Here is a 22,686-nt window from a genome sequence, read left to right on the forward strand (position 1 = left end):
AGATGCTGGCTAATAGGATGAAAAGTTGTTTGGCAAAATGTGTATCGGAAGAACAATCGGCATTTGTTGAAGGTCAGTCAATCCTTGACAACGCTATGATCGCCATTGAGATCATTCATGCGCTTAAGAGGAAGGTTAAAGGGAATACTGGCCACTTAGCCCTCAAGATCGACATTAGCAAGGCTTATGATAGAGTGGATTGGGGATTCTTGAAAGGTATTCTTAAGAAGATGGGTTTTGCAGAGAAGTGGATTCAGTGGATGATGATATGTGTTACATTGGTACACTATTCTGTTCTTGTGAATTCGGACAGCGTTGGACCTATTAAACCAGGAAGAGGATTGAGGCAAGGGGACCCACTCTCCCCTTACCTGTTTATTCTTATAACTGAAGGCCTTTCAACCCTCATAGAGGGGCGGTGGCAAAGGGAGATATCCATGGAGTCCAGATATGCAGAGGGGCACGTAGTGTGTTCCATCTGCTTTTTGCTGACGATTGTTTTTAGTTTTGTAGGTCCAATTTAGACGAGGTGCGCCATCTTATGCAGTTGATTAATACTTATGCGGAGGCTTCTGGTCAGGAAATTAATCTGGCCAAATCAGAAGTGTTTTTCAGCCGTAACCTAAGTATGGCTGCCCAGGAGGATCTTGCACGTATTATGGGGGTTCGTCATGTGTTTTGGGCCTTCCCTCTATGATTGGGAGGAGTAAAAAAGCTACATTTGCATTTTTAAAGGATCGTATTTGGAAGAGAATTAATTCTTGGCGAGGTAGATCGTTATCCAAAGCGGGTAAAGAGGTTATGATAATGTCCTTCCTTCAATCAATTCCGGCATACATCATGAGTATCTTTATCATCCCTGATAATGTTGTGCAAGATATTGAGAAAATGTTGAATTCCTTTTGGTGGGGAGGAGGTAATAATAATAATAATAAAGGTATCAAGTGGTTGGCGTGGGATAAATTGTCTTGTAGTAAGAAGGAAGGAGGTTTGGGGTTTCGAGACTTTAGATCGTTTAATATGGCTATGGTGGCTAAACAGGGATGGCAAATATTGAATAAACCAATGTCCCTTGTATCCAGGATATTTAAAGCAAGGTACTTTCCTTGATGTTCTTTTTTTGATGCCAATTTGGGTAGTAACCCGAGTTTTGTTTGGAGAAGTATTTGGAAATCCAGATATGTCCTAACGCTTGGCTGCAGGTGGAGTATAGGGGGTGGGAGTCACATTAAGGCAATGAACGAACCTTGGCTTCGAGGGAAGAAAGATGGTTTTGTGGATGGCCCTCAAGGACAAGGTGCGTATAATATTACTGTTAAAAATCTTATGCTGCCTAATGTTAAACAATGGGAAGTGCGACTGATAAGAGATCTTTTTGATAATACAGTTGCGGAAGTTATCTTACAGGTCCCGTTGGTTGAGGATGTGATAGAGGACAAGTTGATATGGAAGGAGGAGAAGAATGGAATATATAGTGTGAGATCTGGGTATAGGCTGTGGAGGGAAGACCAGGTGAAACATATGAGGAGGGGAGAAGAGGAGAATTGGTGTAGCCTTTGGAACATCAAGGCCCCCCCACGAGTTAAGCACTTCCTGTGGAGAATTTGCAAGGGTTGTTTACCAACTCGAATAAGACTCCAAAAATATCATGTTCAGTGTCCGACAGGTTGTCAGTTTTGTGATGCCAATATTGAAGATGATTGGCATATTTTGTTTGCTTGTAGCACTACTATCCAATGTTGGAGGGCAGCAGGTTTGTACTCCATAATTGAATCTCGATTAACTTCTTTTGATGATGCCAGAGCTCTTATTTTTGACATATGTAGTAGGGAGGATAAGAAGATTGTCGGGAGAGTGGCTGTTATGTTAGAGGTGATTTGGAGGAATAGAAATAATAAATTATGGAATAATGAGCAGGAGGATGCTACAACTCTTGGTTTAATATCGCTTAGTAATTGGCAGGCTTGGTTGGCGGCGCAGAAGGCCCAGATTACAGATAACCACCCCCAACACCCTTCGAAATGGGATCCTCCGAATCTTGGGTGGTTCAAGTGTAATGTTGACGCAGGTTTCAATTCTCAAAAAGGCACCACGAATAGAGGATGGTGTGTTCGTGATAATTTTGGCCACTTTATATTTGCAGGTGCTGCCTGGGATGTTGGTACTTACTCTATTTTGGAAGCGGAAGTCATGGCACTTAAAGAAGCAATCCTTGGAGCTATAAACTTGAATCTCCGACAAGTTATTTTTGAAAGTGATTCCCAAATGGTAGTTCAAGCTCTTCGAACGAAGCATTCGGGTAGCTCCGAGTTTAGTCTTATTGTGTCTTCTTTACAAAACTTATTGCTTTCTTTCCCTAACTTTGAGGTAAAGTTTATTAAGCGCCAAGCGAATTCGGTTGCCCACTCGTTAGCGAAGGCGGCCAATTCTTGGTCTAGGCGTAGTAATTTTCATTTGATACCTCCTTGTATTGAACATCTTTTGATTAATGATATGAGTTAAGTTTGTTTGTGTAAAAAAAAAAAGAACTAAACGCACATAAACACAACAAAATAATCACATTAAAAAGACCACATTATCATTGGACTTCACGTGTTCTAATTCAAAGAAGTTTTGTTCATGGTGGGTATGACAATAACTAAAAACAAAGAACTTAGATTATACATTTTTAAAATTAGAAACTAATAAAAATATAAATATAAGAAATCAATAAATTCATGAACAATCTTTCAAATGCTGGTGATCTTCAGTGTAACGAATCTCAACTTTATCTTTGAAAAAACAATGGAAATAAGGGCAAAGTGTGTAAGGTGTCCCAACCAAATCTCTAGAATTTGTTTCTTGTTTGGAAAATGGTTTCTTTTTTTTCTTAAATAGTTGCTCCCTTAGTGATTAGGTCAACCTTAATCATCCATGAAAGTTTAGCTGAAAGAGCAAAACATATTCTATTGTGTGGACCAAGATACTACAGCTTTGCATATGGTGTGAAAGATCTTTGTTCTTTTCTGTGCAAATCTCATTCCTACCTATATCTTCAATCTCAACAATAAAATCATTCATTGGAAAATTGATAGAGGATGATCGCTAGATTTTAGTTTATTTAGTAATTTTATTTATATGGCTATTTAGTTGGACTCTTATTAGTATTGGGGCTTTGGGCTTTTAGGTTTATTATCCATTATTAGTGTTATATATTGTACTTTCATAGAGACATTAGGTATGAAATGAATGAAAAATTTTATCTTTATTTTAACTCTCTTAGATAGCTTTTAGTGTTCTTTCTTTGTACCCATAGTTCATAGTCTTGATAGGAAAATCTTCCTATCAATTGGTGCTTTCATCCATGTACACAAATCCTCCTATGGATTATCTTTATCATACACCTTCATATCATCCGTGGAATATTCCTCCTATCTATCCCACAAACCATTCTTTTCCATCTCCTACCACATCTTCATTTCCATCTTTTCCATGGGAACTCTTTACACCTTGTTACACTCATGTTGAATCATCATCAAGTTTGTATCTAAATCATGGGTATTAACCACATCCACCTAATACTAACCCATATTCATCCTATTCAACATCTCATTATTCATACCTCTACAATAATTATCACCAACTACTCCAACCAACAAACATCTTCATAATTAGTCATAAATATCATAACCACTACAATATTGGAAGAGATTTTGAGAAACATTTTCGAGTGGTTCATCCCTATTTTAAGAAATCATCAAAAAAATCCCAAAACCACCATATTCCAAAGTGAGAACTAATCAATGGAGATGACCACCAAAAATCCGACATCGTTCATTTCTGATACATTCTTCAACACCACTATTTGGGGCTTCTGCAACCAACACACATAACTTCTCTTCACGTTTGGATTACCATCAAAGTTATTTGGATAAATAACTATCATCAAGGGATTTAGATGAAAAACTGGAGTCAAATCTGGAACCAACTAAATTCATGATAGAAAAAAGTTGTATTACTGAAGAGGACCTAGAAGAATCATCTGATCCAGACTCAAGAAAACTCATTGAAGAGACTTATTTTCATGAAGCTTTTGTTGTGGAATGAGTCAATGAAGTTGTCCCTGAAATGGTTATAACCCTTTTGCATGATCGGAAGCAACAACATATGCTGGTGATTTCTTATGCGGCATCTGCAAAATCATGCAAGAATAACAAAATTGTTGCTATTAAAGGTGAATTCTCCGTACCCACAAACTCAATCACAGTTAATATATGCTACGCCTACTAGTACTAGAGTTGATATATACTGAAATGCAAGTAGTACATCAAACCCGTGTTACAGTTTGGTTCAGGAAATTTTATTAATGCCAGCTGTCCTACCTGTCACTTTATTCAAATACCTACCTATTAATAGTGGGATGTACAATGTCTCAAATTCTAGCACGTTTCATATGTTGATTGGCTGAAAAGGCAGTCATACAAATTATTGTTTCAATCAAGTGCGTAAATATATGTTTTACACAACTTTAATTTAACTTACTTATATCAATGATATAATTTTGTTGTGGACCTATTCCAAAGAAATACTACGTACTCAATTATGGTTGAATGAAAAAAAAGTAGAGTACTTGCAACATTGCAACAGCACATGATAGTGTTTATCACTTTCCAAACCACAATTATCGTGTGCTTTGTGCCTTATTTCAATTATTGTATACCAAAAACATACCAGCACAAATTAAATTATAATAAAAGAGATGAGTAAATATAATAAAAGCAAACTGTGAATGAAGTAGGTTGGAAAGAAAATTTTTCATTAATGCATTTTCATAAGTTTTCCGTTAATTTTGACACGTTGCTGTGATACTCATAACTTTATTTCAATTATTCCTTACCCAAAATGTACCAACATATATTAAATTGGAATGGCTGGATTTTCCCAAAAAAGAAAAAGAGAGGAGTAAATAAAAGAAAAATGTGAATTCTTTGATATCAATCATTGTGTTTAAAGCTTGAAAACAAATTTTTCATTGGTGTCTTTTCATAAGTTTTCTTTCATAATTGATACGTTATTACGAAACAACACATAATGGTAAGTTAGGGATATTTAAAACTCAACCAAACAAAATCAAAGACAAAATTATAATAAAAAGGCAAAATTATAATAAAAAGGCTTCAACGCTTTTCTTATTTAATGCCAGCTGGCCTACCTGTCACTTTATTCAAATACCTACCTATTAATAGTTGGATGTACAATGTCTCAAATTCTAGCACGTTTTATATGTTGATTGGCTGAGAAGGCAGTTATACAAATTATTGTTTCAATCAAGTGCGTAAAAATATGTTTTACACAACTTTAATTTATTATACTTATATCAATGATATAATTTTATGGTGGACCTATTCCAAAGAAGTAACTTAATTATTTTGGTATAATTATGAATTATATTTTAATAATGAACTAATCCTAACTTATCATATCTCTAATCGTTTACTAGATACCTTTATTTTGCCAAGATAAAAAAATATTTTAAATATTTTATTCATATATAATGTTGTTGTAAACAAATTTGGAACTCTTCAAAAATTATAAATATTAAATTAATAAAATATTAGAATATGTTTCACTATAATGATTTGATTTTAATATGATTTGAAAATAAGATTAATAAAAAATTGTTTTTGTAATACTTAAAAATTTGTAATTTTTAATATTTTTATTTTAAAGAAGTTTATAATATAAATGAAATATATAGTTTTAAATGCAATTAGAACATTATTGGTAATTACAATATGTCCAAGAACAATTTTGATCTAAACTATTCAAACAATATCAATCAATCCTAATGACTTTTACATGAATAGAACCAAACGTAAATTAATTTACAAAATTTACTTTAAGTTAAAATTAATTTTATGAAAATTAATTCCATTAAATCAATTATGAGAAAACCATACATATAATAATATTTCATATTTCTGAGAAAATGAAATACTACGTACTCAATTATGGTTGAATGAAAAAAAAGTAGAGTACTTGCAACATTGCAACAGCACATGATAGTGTTTATCACTTTCCAAACCACAGTTATTGTGTGTTTTATGCCTTATTTCAATTATTATATACCAAAAACATACCAGCAGAAATTAAATTATAATAAAAGAGATGAGTAAATATAATAAAAGCAAACTGTGAATGAAGTGGGTTGGAAAGCAAATTTTTCATTGATGCATTTTCATAAATTTTCCGTTAATTTTTACACGTAGCTGTGATACTCATAACTTTATTTCAATTATTCCTTACCCAAAATGTACCAACATATATTAAATTGGAATGGCTGGATTTTCCCAAAAAAGAAAAACAGAGGAGTAAATAAAAGCAAAATGTGAATTCTTTCATATCAATCATTGTGTTTAAAGTTTGAAAACAAATTTTTCATTTGTGTCTTTTCATAAGTTTTCTTTCATAATTAATACGTTTTTACGAAACAACACATAATGGTAAGTTAGGGATATTTAAAACTCAACCAAACAAAATCAAAAACAAAATTATTATAATAAAAAGACAAAATTATAATAAAAAGGCTTCAACGCTTTTCTTAGTTAATGCCACCTGGCCTACCTGTCACTTTATTCAAATACCTACCTATTAATAGTGGGATGTACAATGTCTCAAATTCTAGCACGTTTCATATGTTGATTGGCTGAGAAGGCAGTTATACAAATTATTGTTTCAATCAAGTGCGTAAAAATATGTTTTACACAACTTTAATTTATTTTACTTATATCAATGATATAATTTTGTGGTGGACCTATTCCAAAGAAGTAACTTAATTATTTTGGTATAATTATGAATTATAATTTAATAATGAACTAATCCTAACTTATCATATCACTAATCGTTTACTAGATACCTTTATTTTGCCAAGATAAAAAAATATTTTAAATATTTTATTCATATATAATGTTGTTGTAAACAAATTTGGAACTCTTCAAAAATTATAAATATTAAATTAATAAAATATTAGAATATGTTTCACTATAATGATTTGATTTTAATATGATTTGAAAATTAGATTAATAAAAATTGTTTTTGTAATACTTAAAAATTTGTAATTTTTAATATTTTTATTTTAAAACAATTTATAATGTAAATGAAATATATAGTTTTAAATGCAATTAGAACATTTTTGGTAATTACAATATGTCCAAGAACAATTTTGATCTAAACTATTCAAACAATATCAATCAATCCGAATGACTTTTACATGAGTAGAACCAAACGTAAATTAATTTACAAAATTTACTTTAAGTTAAAATTAATTTTATGAAAATAAATTCCATTAAATCAATTATGAGAAAACCATACATATAATAATATTTCATATTTCTGAGAAAATAAAATACTACGTACTCAATTATGGTTGAATGAAAAAAAATAGAGTACTTGCAACATTGCAACAGCACATGACAGTGTTTATCACTTTCCAAACCACAGTTATTGTGTGCTTTATGCCTTATTTCAATTATTATATACCCAAAACATACCAGCACAAATTAAATTATAATAAAAGAGATGAGTAAATATAATAAAAGCAAATTGTGAATGAAGTGGGTTGGAAAGCAAATTTTTCATTGATGCATTTTCATAAATTTTCCGTTAATTTTGACACGTAGCTGTGATACTCATAACATTATTTCAATTATTCCTTACCCAAAATGTACCAACATATATTAAATTGGAATGGCTGGATTTTCCCAAAAAAGAAAAAGAGGGGAGTAAATAAAAGCAAAATGTGAATTCTTTCATATCAATCATTGTGTTTAAAGTTTGAAAACAAATTTTTCATTTGTGTCTTTTCATAAGTTTTCTTACATAATTGATACGTTTTTACGAAACAACACATAATGGTAAGTTAGGGATATTTAAAACTCAACCAAACAAAATCAAAAACAAAATTATAATAAAAAGACAAAATTATAATAAAAAGGCTTCAACGCTTTTCTTAGTTAATGCCACCTGGCCTACCTGTCACTTTATTCAAATACCTACCTATTAATAGTGGGATGTACAATGTCTCAAATTCTAGCACGTTTCATATGTTGATTGGCTGAGAAGGCAGTTATACAAATTATTGTTTCAATCAAGTGCGTAAAAATATGTTTTACACAACTTTAATTTATTTTACTTATATCAATGATATAATTTTGTGGTGGACCTATTCCAAAGAAGTAACTTAATTATTTTGGTATAATTATGAATTATAATTTAATAATGAACTAATCCTAACTTATCATATCTCTAATCGTTTACTAGATACCTTTATTTTGCCAAGATAAAAAAATATTTTAAATATTTTATTCATATATAATGTTGTTGTAAACAAATTTGGAACTCTTCAAAAATTATAAATATTAAATTAATAAAATATTAGAATATGTTTCACTATAATGATTTGATTTTAATATGATTTGAAAATTAAATTAATAAAAAATTGTTTTTGTAATACTTAAAAATTTGTAATTTTTAATTTTTTTATTTTAAAGAAATTTATAATATAAATGAAATATATAGTTTTAAATGCAATTAGAATATTTTTGGTAATTACAATATGTCCAAGGACAATTTTGATCTAAACTATTCAAACAATATCAATCAATCCTAATGACTTTTACATGAATAGAACCAAACGTAAATTAATTTACAAAATTTACTTTAAGTTAAAATTAATTTTATGAAAATGAATTCCATTAAATCAATTATGAGAAAACCATACATATAATAATATTTCATATTTCTGAGAAAATGAAATACTACGTACTCAATTATGGTTGAATGAAAAAAAAGTAGAGTCCTTGCAACATTGCAACAGCACAGGATAGTGTTTATCACTTTCCAAACCACAGTTATTGTGTGCTTTATGCCTTATTTCAATTATTATATACCAAAAACATACCAGCACAAATTAAATTATAATAAAAGAGATGAGTAAATATAATAAAAGCAAACTGTGAATGAAGTGGGTTGGAAAGCAAATTTTTCATTGATGCATTTTCATAAATTTTCCGTTAGTTTTTACACGTAGCTGTGATACTCATAACTTTATTTCAATTATTCCTTACCCAAAATGTACCAACATATATTAAATTGGAATGACTGGATTTTCCCAAAAAAGAAAAAGAGAGGAGTAAATAAAAGCATAATGTGAATTCTTTGATATCAATCATTGTGTTTAAAGCTTGAAAACAAAGTTTTCATTATTGTCTTTTCATAAAATTTCTTTCATAATTGATACGTTATTACGAAACAACACATAATGGTAAGTTAGGGATATTTAAAACTCAACCAAACAAAATCAAAGACAAAATTATAATAAAAAGGCAAAATTATAATAAAAAGGTTTCAACGCTTTTCTTATTTAATGCCAGCTGGCCTACCTGTCACTTTATTCAAATACCTACCTATTAATAGTGGGATGTACAATGTCTCAAATTCTAGCACGTTTCATATGTTGATTGGCTGAGAAGGCAGTCATACAAATTATTGTTTCAATCAAGTGCGTAAAAATATGTTTTACACAACTTTAATTTAACTTACTTATATCAATGATAGTTATTTGTGGTGGACCTATTCCAAAGAAGTGACTTGATTATTTTTGTATATTTATGAATTATAATTTAATAATGAACTAATCCTAACTTATCATATCTCTATTCGTTTACTAGAAACCTTTATTTTGCCAAGATAAAAAAATATTTTAAATATTTTATTCATATATAATGTTGTTGTAAACAAATTTGGAACTCTTCAAAAATTATAAATATTAAATTAATAAAATATTAGAATATGTTTCACTATAATGATTTGATTTTAATATGATTTGAAATTTAGGTTAATAAAAAATTGTTTTTGTAATACTTAAAAATTTGTAATTTTTAATATTTTTATTTTAAAAAAATTTATAATGTAAATGAAATATATAGTTTTAAATGCAATTAGAACATTTTTGGTAATTACAATATGTCCAAGAACAATTTTGATCTAAACTATTCAAACAATATCAATCAATCCGAATGACTTTTACATGAGTAGAACCAAACGTAAATTAATTTACAAAATTTACTTTAAGTTAAAATTAATTTTATGAAAATAAATTCCATTAAATCAATTTTGAGAAAACCATACATATAATAATATTTCATATTTCTGAGAAAATAAAATACTACGTACTCAATGATGGTTTAATGAAAAAAAATAGAGTACTTGCAACATTGCAACAGCACAGGATAGTGTTTATCACTTTCCAAACCACAGTTATTGTGTGCTTTATGCCTTATTTCAATTATTATATACCAAAAACATACCAGCACAAATTAAATTATAATAAAAGAGATGAGTAAATATAATAAAAGCAAACTGTGAATGAAGTGGGTTGGAAAGCAAATTTTTCATTGATGCATTTTCATAAATTTTCCGTTAGTTTTTACACGTAGCTGTGATACTCATAACTTTATTTCAATTATTCCTTACCCAAAATGTACCAACATATATTAAATTGGAATGACTGGATTTTCCCAAAAAAGAAAAAGAGAGGAGTAAATAAAAGCATAATGTGAATTCTTTGATATCAATCATTGTGTTTAAAGCTTGAAAACAAAGTTTTCATTATTGTCTTTTCATAAAATTTCTTTCATAATTGATACGTTATTACGAAACAACACATAATGGTAAGTTAGGGATATTTAAAACTCAACCAAACAAAATCAAAGACAAAATTATAATAAAAAGGCAAAATTATAATAAAAAGGTTTCAACGCTTTTCTTATTTAATGCCAGCTGGCCTACCTGTCACTTTATTCAAATACCTACCTATTAATAGTGGGATGTACAATGTCTCAAATTCTAGCACGTTTCATATGTTGATTGGCTGAGAAGGCAGTCATACAAATTATTGTTTCAATCAAGTGCGTAAAAATATGTTTTACACAACTTTAATTTAACTTACTTATATCAATGATAGTTATTTGTGGTGGACCTATTCCAAAGAAGTGACTTGATTATTTTTGTATATTTATGAATTATAATTTAATAATGAACTAATCCTAACTTATCATATCTCTATTCGTTTACTAGAAACCTTTATTTTGCCAAGATAAAAAAATATTTTAAATATTTTATTCATATATAATGTTGTTGTAAACAAATTTGGAACTCTTCAAAAATTATAAATATTAAATTAATAAAATATTAGAATATGTTTCACTATAATGATTTGATTTTAATATGATTTGAAATTTAGGTTAATAAAAAATTGTTTTTGTAATACTTAAAAATTTGTAATTTTTAATATTTTTATTTTAAAAAAATTTATAATGTAAATGAAATATATAGTTTTAAATGCAATTAGAACATTTTTGGTAATTACAATATGTCCAAGAACAATTTTGATCTAAACTATTCAAACAATATCAATCAATCCGAATGACTTTTACATGAGTAGAACCAAACGTAAATTAATTTACAAAATTTACTTTAAGTTAAAATTAATTTTATGAAAATAAATTCCATTAAATCAATTTTGAGAAAACCATACATATAATAATATTTCATATTTCTGAGAAAATAAAATACTACGTACTCAATGATGGTTTAATGAAAAAAAATAGAGTACTTGCAACATTGCAACAGCACAGGATAGTGTTTATCACTTTCCAAACCACAGTTATTGTGTGCTTTATGCCTTATTTCAATTATTATATACCAAAAACATACCAGCACAAATTAAATTATAATAAAAGAGATGAGTAAATATAATAAAAGCAAACTGTGAATGAAGTGGGTTGGAAAGCAAATTTTTCATTGATGCATTTTCATAAATTTTCCGTTAGTTTTTACACGTAGCTGTGATACTCATAACTTTATTTCAATTATTCCTTACCCAAAATGTACCAACATATATTAAATTGGAATGACTGGATTTTCCCAAAAAAGAAAAAGAGAGGAGTAAATAAAAGCATAATGTGAATTCTTTGATATCAATCATTGTGTTTAAAGCTTGAAAACAAAGTTTTCATTATTGTCTTTTCATAAAATTTCTTTCATAATTGATACGTTATTACGAAACAACACATAATGGTAAGTTAGGGATATTTAAAACTCAACCAAACAAAATCAAAGACAAAATTATAATAAAAAGGCAAAATTATAATAAAAAGGTTTCAACGCTTTTCTTATTTAATGCCAGCTGGCCTACCTGTCACTTTATTCAAATACCTACCTATTAATAGTGGGATGTACAATGTCTCAAATTCTAGCACGTTTCATATGTTGATTGGCTGAGAAGGCAGTCATACAAATTATTGTTTCAATCAAGTGCGTAAAAATATGTTTTACACAACTTTAATTTAACTTACTTATATCAATGATAGTTATTTGTGGTGGACCTATTCCAAAGAAGTGACTTGATTATTTTTGTATATTTATGAATTATAATTTAATAATGAACTAATCCTAACTTATCATATCTCTATTCGTTTACTAGAAACCTTTATTTTGCCAAGATAAAAAAATATTTTAAATATTTTATTCATATATAATGTTGTTGTAAACAAATTTGGAACTCTTCAAAAATTATAAATATTAAATTAATAAAATATTAGAATATGTTTCACTATAATGATTTGATTTTAATATGATTTGAAATTTAGGTTAATAAAAAATTGTTTTTGTAATACTTAAAAATTTGTAATTTTTAATATTTTTATTTTAAAAAAATTTATAATGTAAATGAAATATATAGTTTTAAATGCAATTAGAACATTTTTGGTAATTACAATATGTCCAAGAACAATTTTGATCTAAACTATTCAAACAATATCAATCAATCCGAATGACTTTTACATGAGTAGAACCAAACGTAAATTAATTTACAAAATTTACTTTAAGTTAAAATTAATTTTATGAAAATAAATTCCATTAAATCAATTTTGAGAAAACCATACATATAATAATATTTCATATTTCTGAGAAAATAAAATACTACGTACTCAATGATGGTTGAATGAAAAAAAATAGAGTACTTGCAACATTGCAACAGCACATGATAGTGTTTATCACTTTCCAAACCACAGTTATCGTGTGCTTTATGCCTTATTTCAATTATTATATACCCAAAACATACCAGCACAAATTAAATTATAATAAAAGAGATGAGTAAATATAATAAAAGCAAATTGTGAATGAAGTGGGTTGGAAAGCAAATTTTTCATTGATGCATTTTCATAAATTTTCCGTTAATTTTGACACGTAGCTGTGATACTCATAACTTTATTTCAATTATTCCTTACCCAAAATGTACCAACATATATTAAATTGGAATGGCTGGATTTTTGTAATATCCTAATATTATTTCAAGAGACTAAATATTAGGAATAACTATTTAGTTAGAATGTAACTAAATGGCACTTTGGTAAATAAAGTTTAGTTGGGGGATACTTTAGTCTTTGCACTCTATCTAAGTCTTAAGGGTTGTTTGGTTTGGAATAATTCTGATTTTTAGAAGCCAAAAACAGAATTGTGGAGAGTAGAAGAGGAAGAACGTGAAACAAGAAGGAAGGAGAGGAAGACCCATTGCCAACTTCAACTTTCAGCCTTGCATGCACCTTTGATCCATCAACCTTCATCATCTACTTCTGATTTTCAGAGCTTCTTCCTCAGCCTAATCAGGTGAGTCTCATAGATAGAGACCTTGGGGAATATTTTGGGGGTTTATGCTAATTTTGGGGATTAAGGGTTTGTGAGTAAATGCTTTGATCCTCATTCCTTTGCATGTGTTAGACCTTGTTGGTAGCAATAATTCGTTTACATATTGTTTCTATGTCTCATTTTCATTTAAGAATGGATGCATGTCGAAATTTGGGGCTTGGGGACCCCAAATACGTTTCTGCATTTTTGCTGATTTTGCAGAGTTCGCTGCAGCGAACTTTCATTCGCTGTAGCGAATGATTCGCTGTAGCGAACTGTGTAGCGAATAAACCTGGGAGTTGAATTAATTCATTCGCTGTAGCGAACTTTCCTTCGCTGTAGCGAATCGGGGCTTCGCTGTAGCGAATCGGGGCTTCGCTGGGAGTTCGCTGTAGCGAACTAACCTGGATTTGAGAAAGTTTGCTTCTGTTTGAGTTCGCTGTAGCGAACAGAAGTTCGCTGTAGCGAACTAGTCTGATGCAGAATTGATATTTCCCCTATTTGAGTGCAGTTTCGCTTCGTATCGGAACCGAAGGCCTCTAATGACTTGTATGATATGTTAGTGCATGTTCTAAGTGTATGAGACTAATATATGATCACCATCTTACTTGTATGCATGTATGTTTAAGAGATGCAATTGTTGATTGTGTTATGATGTGATCGTTTCCTTTCTCGTTCGTTCCGGTTGAACGTTCGGAGACACTTTGCCCCTGTGGCCTGATTGTGTTATGGTATGCTGAATCGGAGTGGGCCTAGGCTATTAGGGGGTAAATCGCATAGAACACTTGATACCGTTGCGATGTGCTTGTGCGGGCCGAAGGGGGCACTTCCACACTTACAGTACACATCAGCGTTCTCGGTATGTTCTACACACCTGAGCTACCATTGCGATGTGCATGTGGAGGTCTTATAGGCGTTTCTCCACTAGCGGTTACACATCGGCGTGCTTGGTATGGTGGAGAAGTAATGCCATGTAGGCAACATTACTTTCGATTCGCCTCTAGTGATGCCACGTAGGCAAGATCACTAGGCTTTCGCCCGGTGGGCTCGTGTTGTCAAGATGGCGTTTTGTACTGAGCTGGCTGGGTCCCTCACACATGCGTTTTGATGGTTGACGAGGCTGTGACGCCATGTAGGAAATGTCACCGCTGCAACTCGTCGCAAACGGTGTGCCACTTAGGACTCGTTTGTTCCATCTTGCGGTGTGCCGGTACAAGTCTCTTGACGCGATGCACGGGTGTAACTCACCGAGGGTGTGGATTGCGTAGCCTAATGAGCGGGCTGTAACTTGCTCCTGGATTCCTCGTACATGGGTACGGGTTTGCATACGGTGGTTTTGATTGTGTGATTATCTTTGTAGCCACATTGGATAGTTATGGGACTTCTAATGGTGGTATACCTTGTTTGTACTTGTACCTAGCCGTGAGGTAACCCGGATTCTCGGTGGATCCATTGATTGCATGCTCCTTGTAGAACCGAGTGAACCCGTAAGATAGAGAGACTCACTGAGATTTAGTAATCTCACCCCATTCCAATTATTCTTTTCCAGGTGGTTCGAGGCAGGATCGTGGGAAGGGTAAGATGCCTTAGCTTCGAGATGGTGTTTCTTGGCGATGCGTTCTTTTATAGTTCTTGATATTTTGTACTATCATCTTTTGTACTATGGATATGTATTCGTACCAGTTGGAACTCATGTATTTTGGCCATAACAGTTTGGGCTTTTGTACTTGTACTTATATATTATCCACTCCGCTGCTTATGTTTATGATTTTCGAGTACCATTCTAATGCCATATACGTATATCCTAGGCAATGTATGTATGGGGTGTTACAGTTGGTATCAGAGCAGGTCGAACCTCGGCTTTGCCACGAAACATCATAAGTCAGCATAATTCTGCCTAATATGTGTAGTGTCGGCATGATTCCTTATGTCTTACTTATGGCATTAAACCTGATCAACTTGATTCCGTGTGTAGGACAAACAGGAAGATGGCTGATCAACGCAGAGGTCCCGGAAGGCCCAGGACGAGGAATGTGGAGACTGAGCCTGAAACTGAGAATGCGGGTGTGCCTTGGGTGCAGATAATGCAACAGATGCAGCAACAGAATCAAATGATGATGCAAATGATGCAAGGCATGCAAGGGCAACAACCAACCGCTCCTGCCCCTACTCCTCAGGCTGCAGCAGGACCTGACTTTCGTGCCTTCTTCCGGATGGATCCGCCAGAGTTCTTGGGTGGCTTAGATCCTGTGATTGCTCATGACTGGCTATATGCTATGGAGATGATATTTCAGGCTATCCAGTGTACAGAGGAAGAGAAGGTGATCTTTGCTACTCAAAAGATGAAAGGGCCGGCAGGTAGATGGTGGAATACGGAATCTACGTATTTCACTAATCAAGGAATTCCAAAGGATTGGCAACATTTCAAGACAGCTTTCTTGGAGAAGTACTACCCCAACAGTGTGCGTGCTTTGAAGGAGCGTGAGTTTCATTCCTTCAAACAAGGCAACATGTCGGTGTCCGAATATGCTGAGAAGTTTGAGGACATGGCTGCCTATTCCAGACAAGCAGCTTATGCACCAGATGAGTTGTGGAAGATTGATCAGTTCCTCATGGGGCTGAATGCTGATATTGTACACAGTGTGTCTCAGAGGGAATTTACCACTTATGCTGAGTGTTTGAGGCAATGCTATGTTGCTGAAAACACATTGAAGAGGGTTCAAGAGGAGAGAGAGCAGAATAGGTCAGTCCGTAGGGATCACGGAAGGACGGGACAACATTTGAAACCCCGTATTTCTCCAGCGGTGAAGAAACAGACCCATGGTAGTAACTCAACTCAACTTCCTTGGTGTGGCAAGTGCAACAAGAAGCATTATGGAAATTGTAGACCGGATTTCGGAAATTGTTACAAGTGCCATCAGCCAGGGCATTATGCGAGGGATTGTACTGCCCCAGATGTTCCGGAGAAGACTAAAGGTCGTGTTTACACCTTGGACGCTAGGAAGGCCCAAGGAAACACTAACCTTTTTGCTGGTACGTGTTATGTTAATGATCAGCCCTTGTTTGTGCTAGTTGATTGCGGAGCAACACATTCTTTTATTTCTTATCCTTGTGTGCGGAGGCTTGGTTTTGAGACGAGTCTTCTTCCTAATCCTATGATTATCTCGTCGGCTACCGACGATGTAGTAGAAACTCGAGAAATTTGCAAGGAGTGTTCTATTACCTTCAATGGTCGTAGATTCTTGATTGATCTCATTTGTCTACCTCTTAAGAAAATCGATGTAGTACTTGGTATGGACTGGTTGTCAGCTAACTCGGTGTACATCGGTTGTAAAGAGAAGGCTATCTTCATTCCTGCTGAGGAGACTACACCAACTAATGCCATTGAACATCTTCTTGAAGGTACGGTTAACATGATCAATTATCTTTTTGCTCAAGAGAAGTCTTTCCTTTTGGTTCTTACGTCGGACTCCGAGGACAAGAAGAGTGTATCGGAGATTCCAGTTGCGTGTGAATTTCCCGATGTATTTCCTGAGGATGTTACTTCTCTTCCGCCGGAAAGGGAAGTTGAATTCTCTATTGATCTTGTTCCGGGTACCGCTCCAGTTTCGATTTCCCCTTATCGAATGTCTCCTGCAGAGCTAAGAGAGTTGAAGAGTCAATTAGAGGAGTTGTTGGCGAAACACTTCATTCGTCCTAGTGTTTCACCATGGGGAGCCCCAGTCTTATTAGTAAAGAAGAAGGACGGTAGTATGCGTTTGTGCATCGATTATCGTCAGTTGAACAAGGTCACCATAAAGAACAAGTATCCTCTACCGCGGATTGATGACCTCCTGGATCAATTGAAAGGAGCCTGTGTGTTCTCGAAGATTGATCTCAGGTCGGGATATCATCAAATTCGGGTTAAGAGTTCGGATGTATCTAAGACTGCTTTTAGGACGAGATACGGTCATTACGAGTTTTTGGTTATGCCATTCGGGGTAACCAATGCTCCTGCTGTCTTTATGGATTACATGAACCGAGTGTTCCAGCCATATTTGGATCAGTTTGTGGTAATCTTCATAGATGACATCTTGATCTACTCTCGGACTATTGAAGAGCACATGGAGCATTTGAGGATTGTGTTGTCGGTTCTTAGAGAAAAGCAGTTGTTTGCGAAGTTTAGCAAGTGTGAGTTTTGGATGTCTGAAGTCAAATTTCTTGGACATGTCATATCTGGCGGTGGCGTAGCTGTAGACCCTTCAAAAGTAGAAGCAGTGATAAATTCGGAACGACCCAAGAATGCAACTGAGGTCCGTAGTTTCCTAGGCTTGGCAGGTTACTATCGGAGGTTCATTATGGGCTTTTCCAAATTAGCATTACCTTTGACCAGACTTACAAGGAAGGAAGTTTCCTTCGAATGGAATTCAGAATGTGAGAAGAGTTTTCAGAAACTCAAGGAGAAACTGACTACTGCTCCAGTGTTGGTGATCCCAGATCCAAACCGATCTTACGAAGTGTTCTGTGATGCTTCTAAGAAAGGTTTAGGTGGAGTACTAATGCAAGATGGGCAAGTCGTGGCTTATGCATCCAGACAGTTGAGATCTCATGAAGAGAATTATCCTACCCATGACCTTGAACTCGCTGCAATTGTGTTCACACTCAAGGTGTGGCGACATTATTTGTATGGAGTTCATTTTGAGATGTTTAGCGATCATAAGAGTTTAAAGTACCTCTTTGATCAGAAGGAACTCAACATGCGTCAGAGGAGATGGATGGAATATCTTAAGGAAATTTTTGGTGGCCTGGTATGAAGAGAGATGTGGCGGATTATGTAGAGCGGTGCTTGATTTGCCAACAAGTGAAGATAGAGCACCAAAGGCCCGGTGGTATGCTACAACCATTGGATATTCCTGTATGGAAGTGGGACAGTATATCAATGGACTTCATTGTGGGACTACCTCGATCCTTAGGTGGCCATGACTCAATATGGGTGATAGTGGACCGTTTGACTAAGTCCGCTCATTTCTTACCGGTTAAGACAACTCACAAGGTTTCTCACCTTGCGAGGCTTTTTGTAGTGGAGATTGTGAGATTACACGGTGTACCTTCTAGCATTGTGTCAGATAGAGATCCGAAGTTCACTTCCCGATTTTGGAGAGCTTTTCATCAAGAGATGGGTACAGATCTGAATTTGAGCACTTCTAACCACCCTTAGACAGATGGACAAACAGAAAGGACTATTCAGACCATTGAGGATATGCTGAGGGCATGTATCTTGGAAATTGGTGGAAATTGGAAAGATAACTTACCTTTGATAGAATTCGCGTATAACAACAGTTATCATGCGAGTATCGGTATGGCCCCATATGAAGCCTTGTATGGGAGGAAGTGTCGATCACCGTTGTGTTGGTCTGAAGTTGGTGAGAAAGGAATTCTTGGACCGGAGATAATTCAAGAAACCACGGAGAAGGTTAAGATGATCCGAGATAAGATGAAACAAGCTCAAGATCGACAAAGGAGTTATGCGGACAAACGAAGGAGACCGTTGGAGTTTGACGTAGGAGATCATGTGTTCTTGAAGGTGACTCCGAGGTTGAGGTTGAAAGGACCGTTTAAAACGCGCAAGCTTAGTCCGAGATACGTAGGACCCTATCAGATCATGAGACGGATAGGTGAAGTCGCATACCAGTTAGCATTGCCTCCTTCACTATCCGGGCTGCATGACGTATTCCATGTGTCTCAGTTGCGGAAGTTTGTGCCGGATTCGTTTCATCCTATTCTACCCGATACGATTGAAGTAGAACCAGATCTCTCATTCCAACCGAATCCGTGTCGTATTTTGGAGTATGCTAGTAAGTCGTTGAGAAGAAAAGAGATACCTATTGTGAAGGTGTTGTGGGAAGAGTCGCGTCCTGACGAAGCTACTTGGGAGCTAGAATTGGAGATGCGGGAGTTGTATCCTCACCTATTCTGGTAAGTTTTCGAATTCGAGGACGAATTCTATTTAAGGGGGGGAGAATGTAATATCCTAATATTATTTCAAGAGACTAAATATTAGGAATAACTATTTAGTTAGAATGTAACTAAATGGCACTTTGGTAAATAAAGTTTAGTTGGGGGATACTTTAGTCTTTGCACTCTATCTAAGTCTTAAGGGTTGTTTGGTTTGGAATAATTCTGATTTTTAGAAGCCAAAAACAGAATTGTGGAGAGTAGAAGAGGAAGAACGTGAAACAAGAAGGAAGGAGAGGAAGACCCATTGCCAACTTCAACTTTCAGCCTTGCATGCACCTTTGATCCATCAACCTTCATCATCTACTTCTGATTTTCAGAGCTTCTTCCTCAGCCTAATCAGGTGAGTCTCATAGATAGAGACCTTGGGGAATATTTTGGGGGTTTATGCTAATTTTGGGGATTAAGGGTTTGTGAGTAAATGCTTTGATCCTCATTCCTTTGCATGTGTTAGACCTTGTTGGTAGCAATAATTCGTTTACATATTGTTTCTATGTCTCATTTTCATTTAAGAATGGATGCATGTCGAAATTTGGGGCTTGGGGACCCCAAATACGTTTCTGCATTTTTGCTGATTTTGCAGAGTTCGCTGCAGCGAACTTTCATTCGCTGTAGCGAATGATTCGCTGTAGCGAACTGTGTAGCGAATAAACCTGGGAGTTGAATTAATTCATTCGCTGTAGCGAACTTTCCTTCGCTGTAGCGAATCGGGGCTTCGCTGGGAGTTCGCTGTAGCGAACTAACCTGGATTTGAGAAAGTTTGCTTCTGTTTGAGTTCGCTGTAGCGAACAGAAGTTCGCTATAGCGAACTAGTCTGATGCAGAATTGATATTTCCCCTATTTGAGTGCAGTTTCGCTTCATATCGGAACCGAAGGCCTCTAATGACTTGTATGATATGTTAGTGCATGTTCTAAGTGTATGAGACTAATATATGATCACCATCTTACTTGTATGCATGTATGTTTAAGAGATGCAATTGTTGATTGTGTTATGATGTGATCGTTTCCTTTCTCGTTCGTTCCGGTTGAACGTTCGGAGACACTTTGCCCCTGTGGCCTGATTGTGTTATGGTATGCTGAATCGGAGTGGGCCTAGGCTATTAGGGGGTAAATCGCATAGAACACTTGATACCGTTGCGATGTGCTTGTGCGGGCCGAAGGGGGCACTTCCACACTTGCAGTACACATCAGCGTTCTCGGTATGTTCTACACACCTGAGCTACCATTGCGATGTGCATGTGGAGGTCTTATAGGCGTTTCTCCACTAGCGGTTACACATCGGCGTGCTTGGTATGGTGGAGAAGTAATGCCATGTAGGCAACATTACTTTCGATTCGCCTCTAGTGATGCCACGTAGGCAAGATCACTAGGCTTTCGCCCGGTGGGCTCGTGTTGTCAAGATGGCGTTTTGTACTGAGCTGGCTGGGTCCCTCACACATACGTTTTGATGGTTGACGAGGCTGTGACGCCATGTAGGCAATGTCACCGCTGCAACTCGTCGCAAACGGTGTGCCACTTAGGACTCGTTTGTTCCATCTTGCGGTGTGCCGGTACAAGTCTCTTGACGCGATGCACGGGTGTAACTCACCGAGGGTGTGGATTGCGTAGCCTAATGAGCGGGCTGTAACTTGCTCCTGGATTCCTCGTACATGGGTACGGGTTTGCATACGGTGGTTTTGATTGTGTGATTATCTTTGTAGCCACATTGGATAGTTATGGGACTTCTAATGGTGGTATACCTTGTTTGTACTTGTACCTAGCCGTGAGGTAACCCGGATTCTCGGTGGATCCATTGATTGCATGCTCCTTGTAGAACCGAGTGAACCCGTAAGATAGAGAGACTCACTGAGATTTAGTAATCTCACCCCATTCCAATTATTCTTTTCCAGGTGGTTCGAGGCAGGATCGTGGGAAGGGTAAGATGCCTTAGCTTCGAGATGGTGTTTCTTGGCGATGCGTTCTTTTATAGTTCTTGATATTTTGTACTATCATCTTTTGTACTATGGATATGTATTCGTACCAGTTGGAACTCATGTATTTTGGCCATAACAGTTTGGGCTTTTGTACTTGTACTTATATATTATCCACTCCGCTGCTTATGTTTATGATTTTCGAGTACCATTCTAATGCCATATACGTATATCCTAGGCAATGTATGTATGAGGTGTTACAATTTTCCCAAAAAAGAAAAAGAGGGGAGTAAATAAAAGCAAAATGTGAATTCTTTCATATCAATCATTGTGTTTAAAGTTTGAAAACAAATTTTTCATTTGTGTCTTTTCATAAGTTTTCTTTCATAATTGATACGTTTTTACGAAACAACACATAATGGTAAGTTAGGGATATTTAAAACTCAACAAAACAAAATCAAAAACAAAATTATAATAAAAAGGCTTCAACGCTTTTCTTAGTTAATGCCACCTGGCCTACCTGTCACTTTATTCAAATACCTACCTATTAATAGTGGGATGCACAATGTCTCAAATTCTAGCACGTTTCATATGTTGATTGGCTGAGAAGGCAGTTATACAAATTATTGTTTCAATCAAGTGCGTAAAAATATGTTTTACACAACTTTAATTTATTTTACTTATATCAATGATATAATTTTGTGGTGGACCTATTCCAAAGAAGTAACTTAATTATTTTGGTATAATTATGAATTATAATTTAATAATGAACTAATCCTAACTTATCATATCTCTAATCGTTTACTAGATACCTTTATTTTGCCAAGATAAAAAAATATTTTAAATATTTTATTCATATATAATGTTGTTGTAAACAAATTTGGAACTCTTCAAAAATTATAAATATTAAATTAATAAAATATTAGAATATGTTTCACTATAATGATTTGATTTTAATATGATTTGAAAATTAAATTAATAAAAAATTGTTTTTGTAATACTTAAAAATTTGTAATTTTTAATTTTTTTTATTTTAAAGAAATTTATAATATAAATG

At 34.2% G+C, this 22,686-nt stretch overlaps 1 protein-coding gene across 1 annotated transcript; it reads left to right on the plus strand.

The window, feature by feature from the left end:
• Positions 1-19,063: 19,063 nt before the first annotated feature.
• LOC131604434 (uncharacterized) lies at positions 19,064-19,684 on the plus strand. Its single transcript, XM_058876874.1, has 2 exons — positions 19,064-19,288; positions 19,451-19,684. The coding sequence occupies exons 1-2, from the start codon at positions 19,064-19,066 to the stop codon at positions 19,682-19,684; spliced, it is 459 nt and encodes a 152-aa protein (XP_058732857.1).
• Positions 19,685-22,686: the final 3,002 nt, after the last annotated feature.

This window comes from Vicia villosa, linkage group LG5, assembly GCF_029867415.1.
Source record: "Vicia villosa cultivar HV-30 ecotype Madison, WI linkage group LG5, Vvil1.0, whole genome shotgun sequence".
NCBI lineage: Eukaryota > Viridiplantae > Streptophyta > Magnoliopsida > Fabales > Fabaceae > Vicia > Vicia villosa.

Coding starts and splice junctions, on each gene's coding strand:
- LOC131604434 (XM_058876874.1), top strand. CDS start 19,064: ATGGCCCCATATGAAGCCTTGTATGGGAGGAAGTGTCGATCACCGTTG. Junction 19,289..19,450: donor GAGATCATGTGTTCTTGAAG/GTGACTCCGAGG, acceptor CATGTGTCTCAG/TTGCGGAAGTTTGTGCCGGA.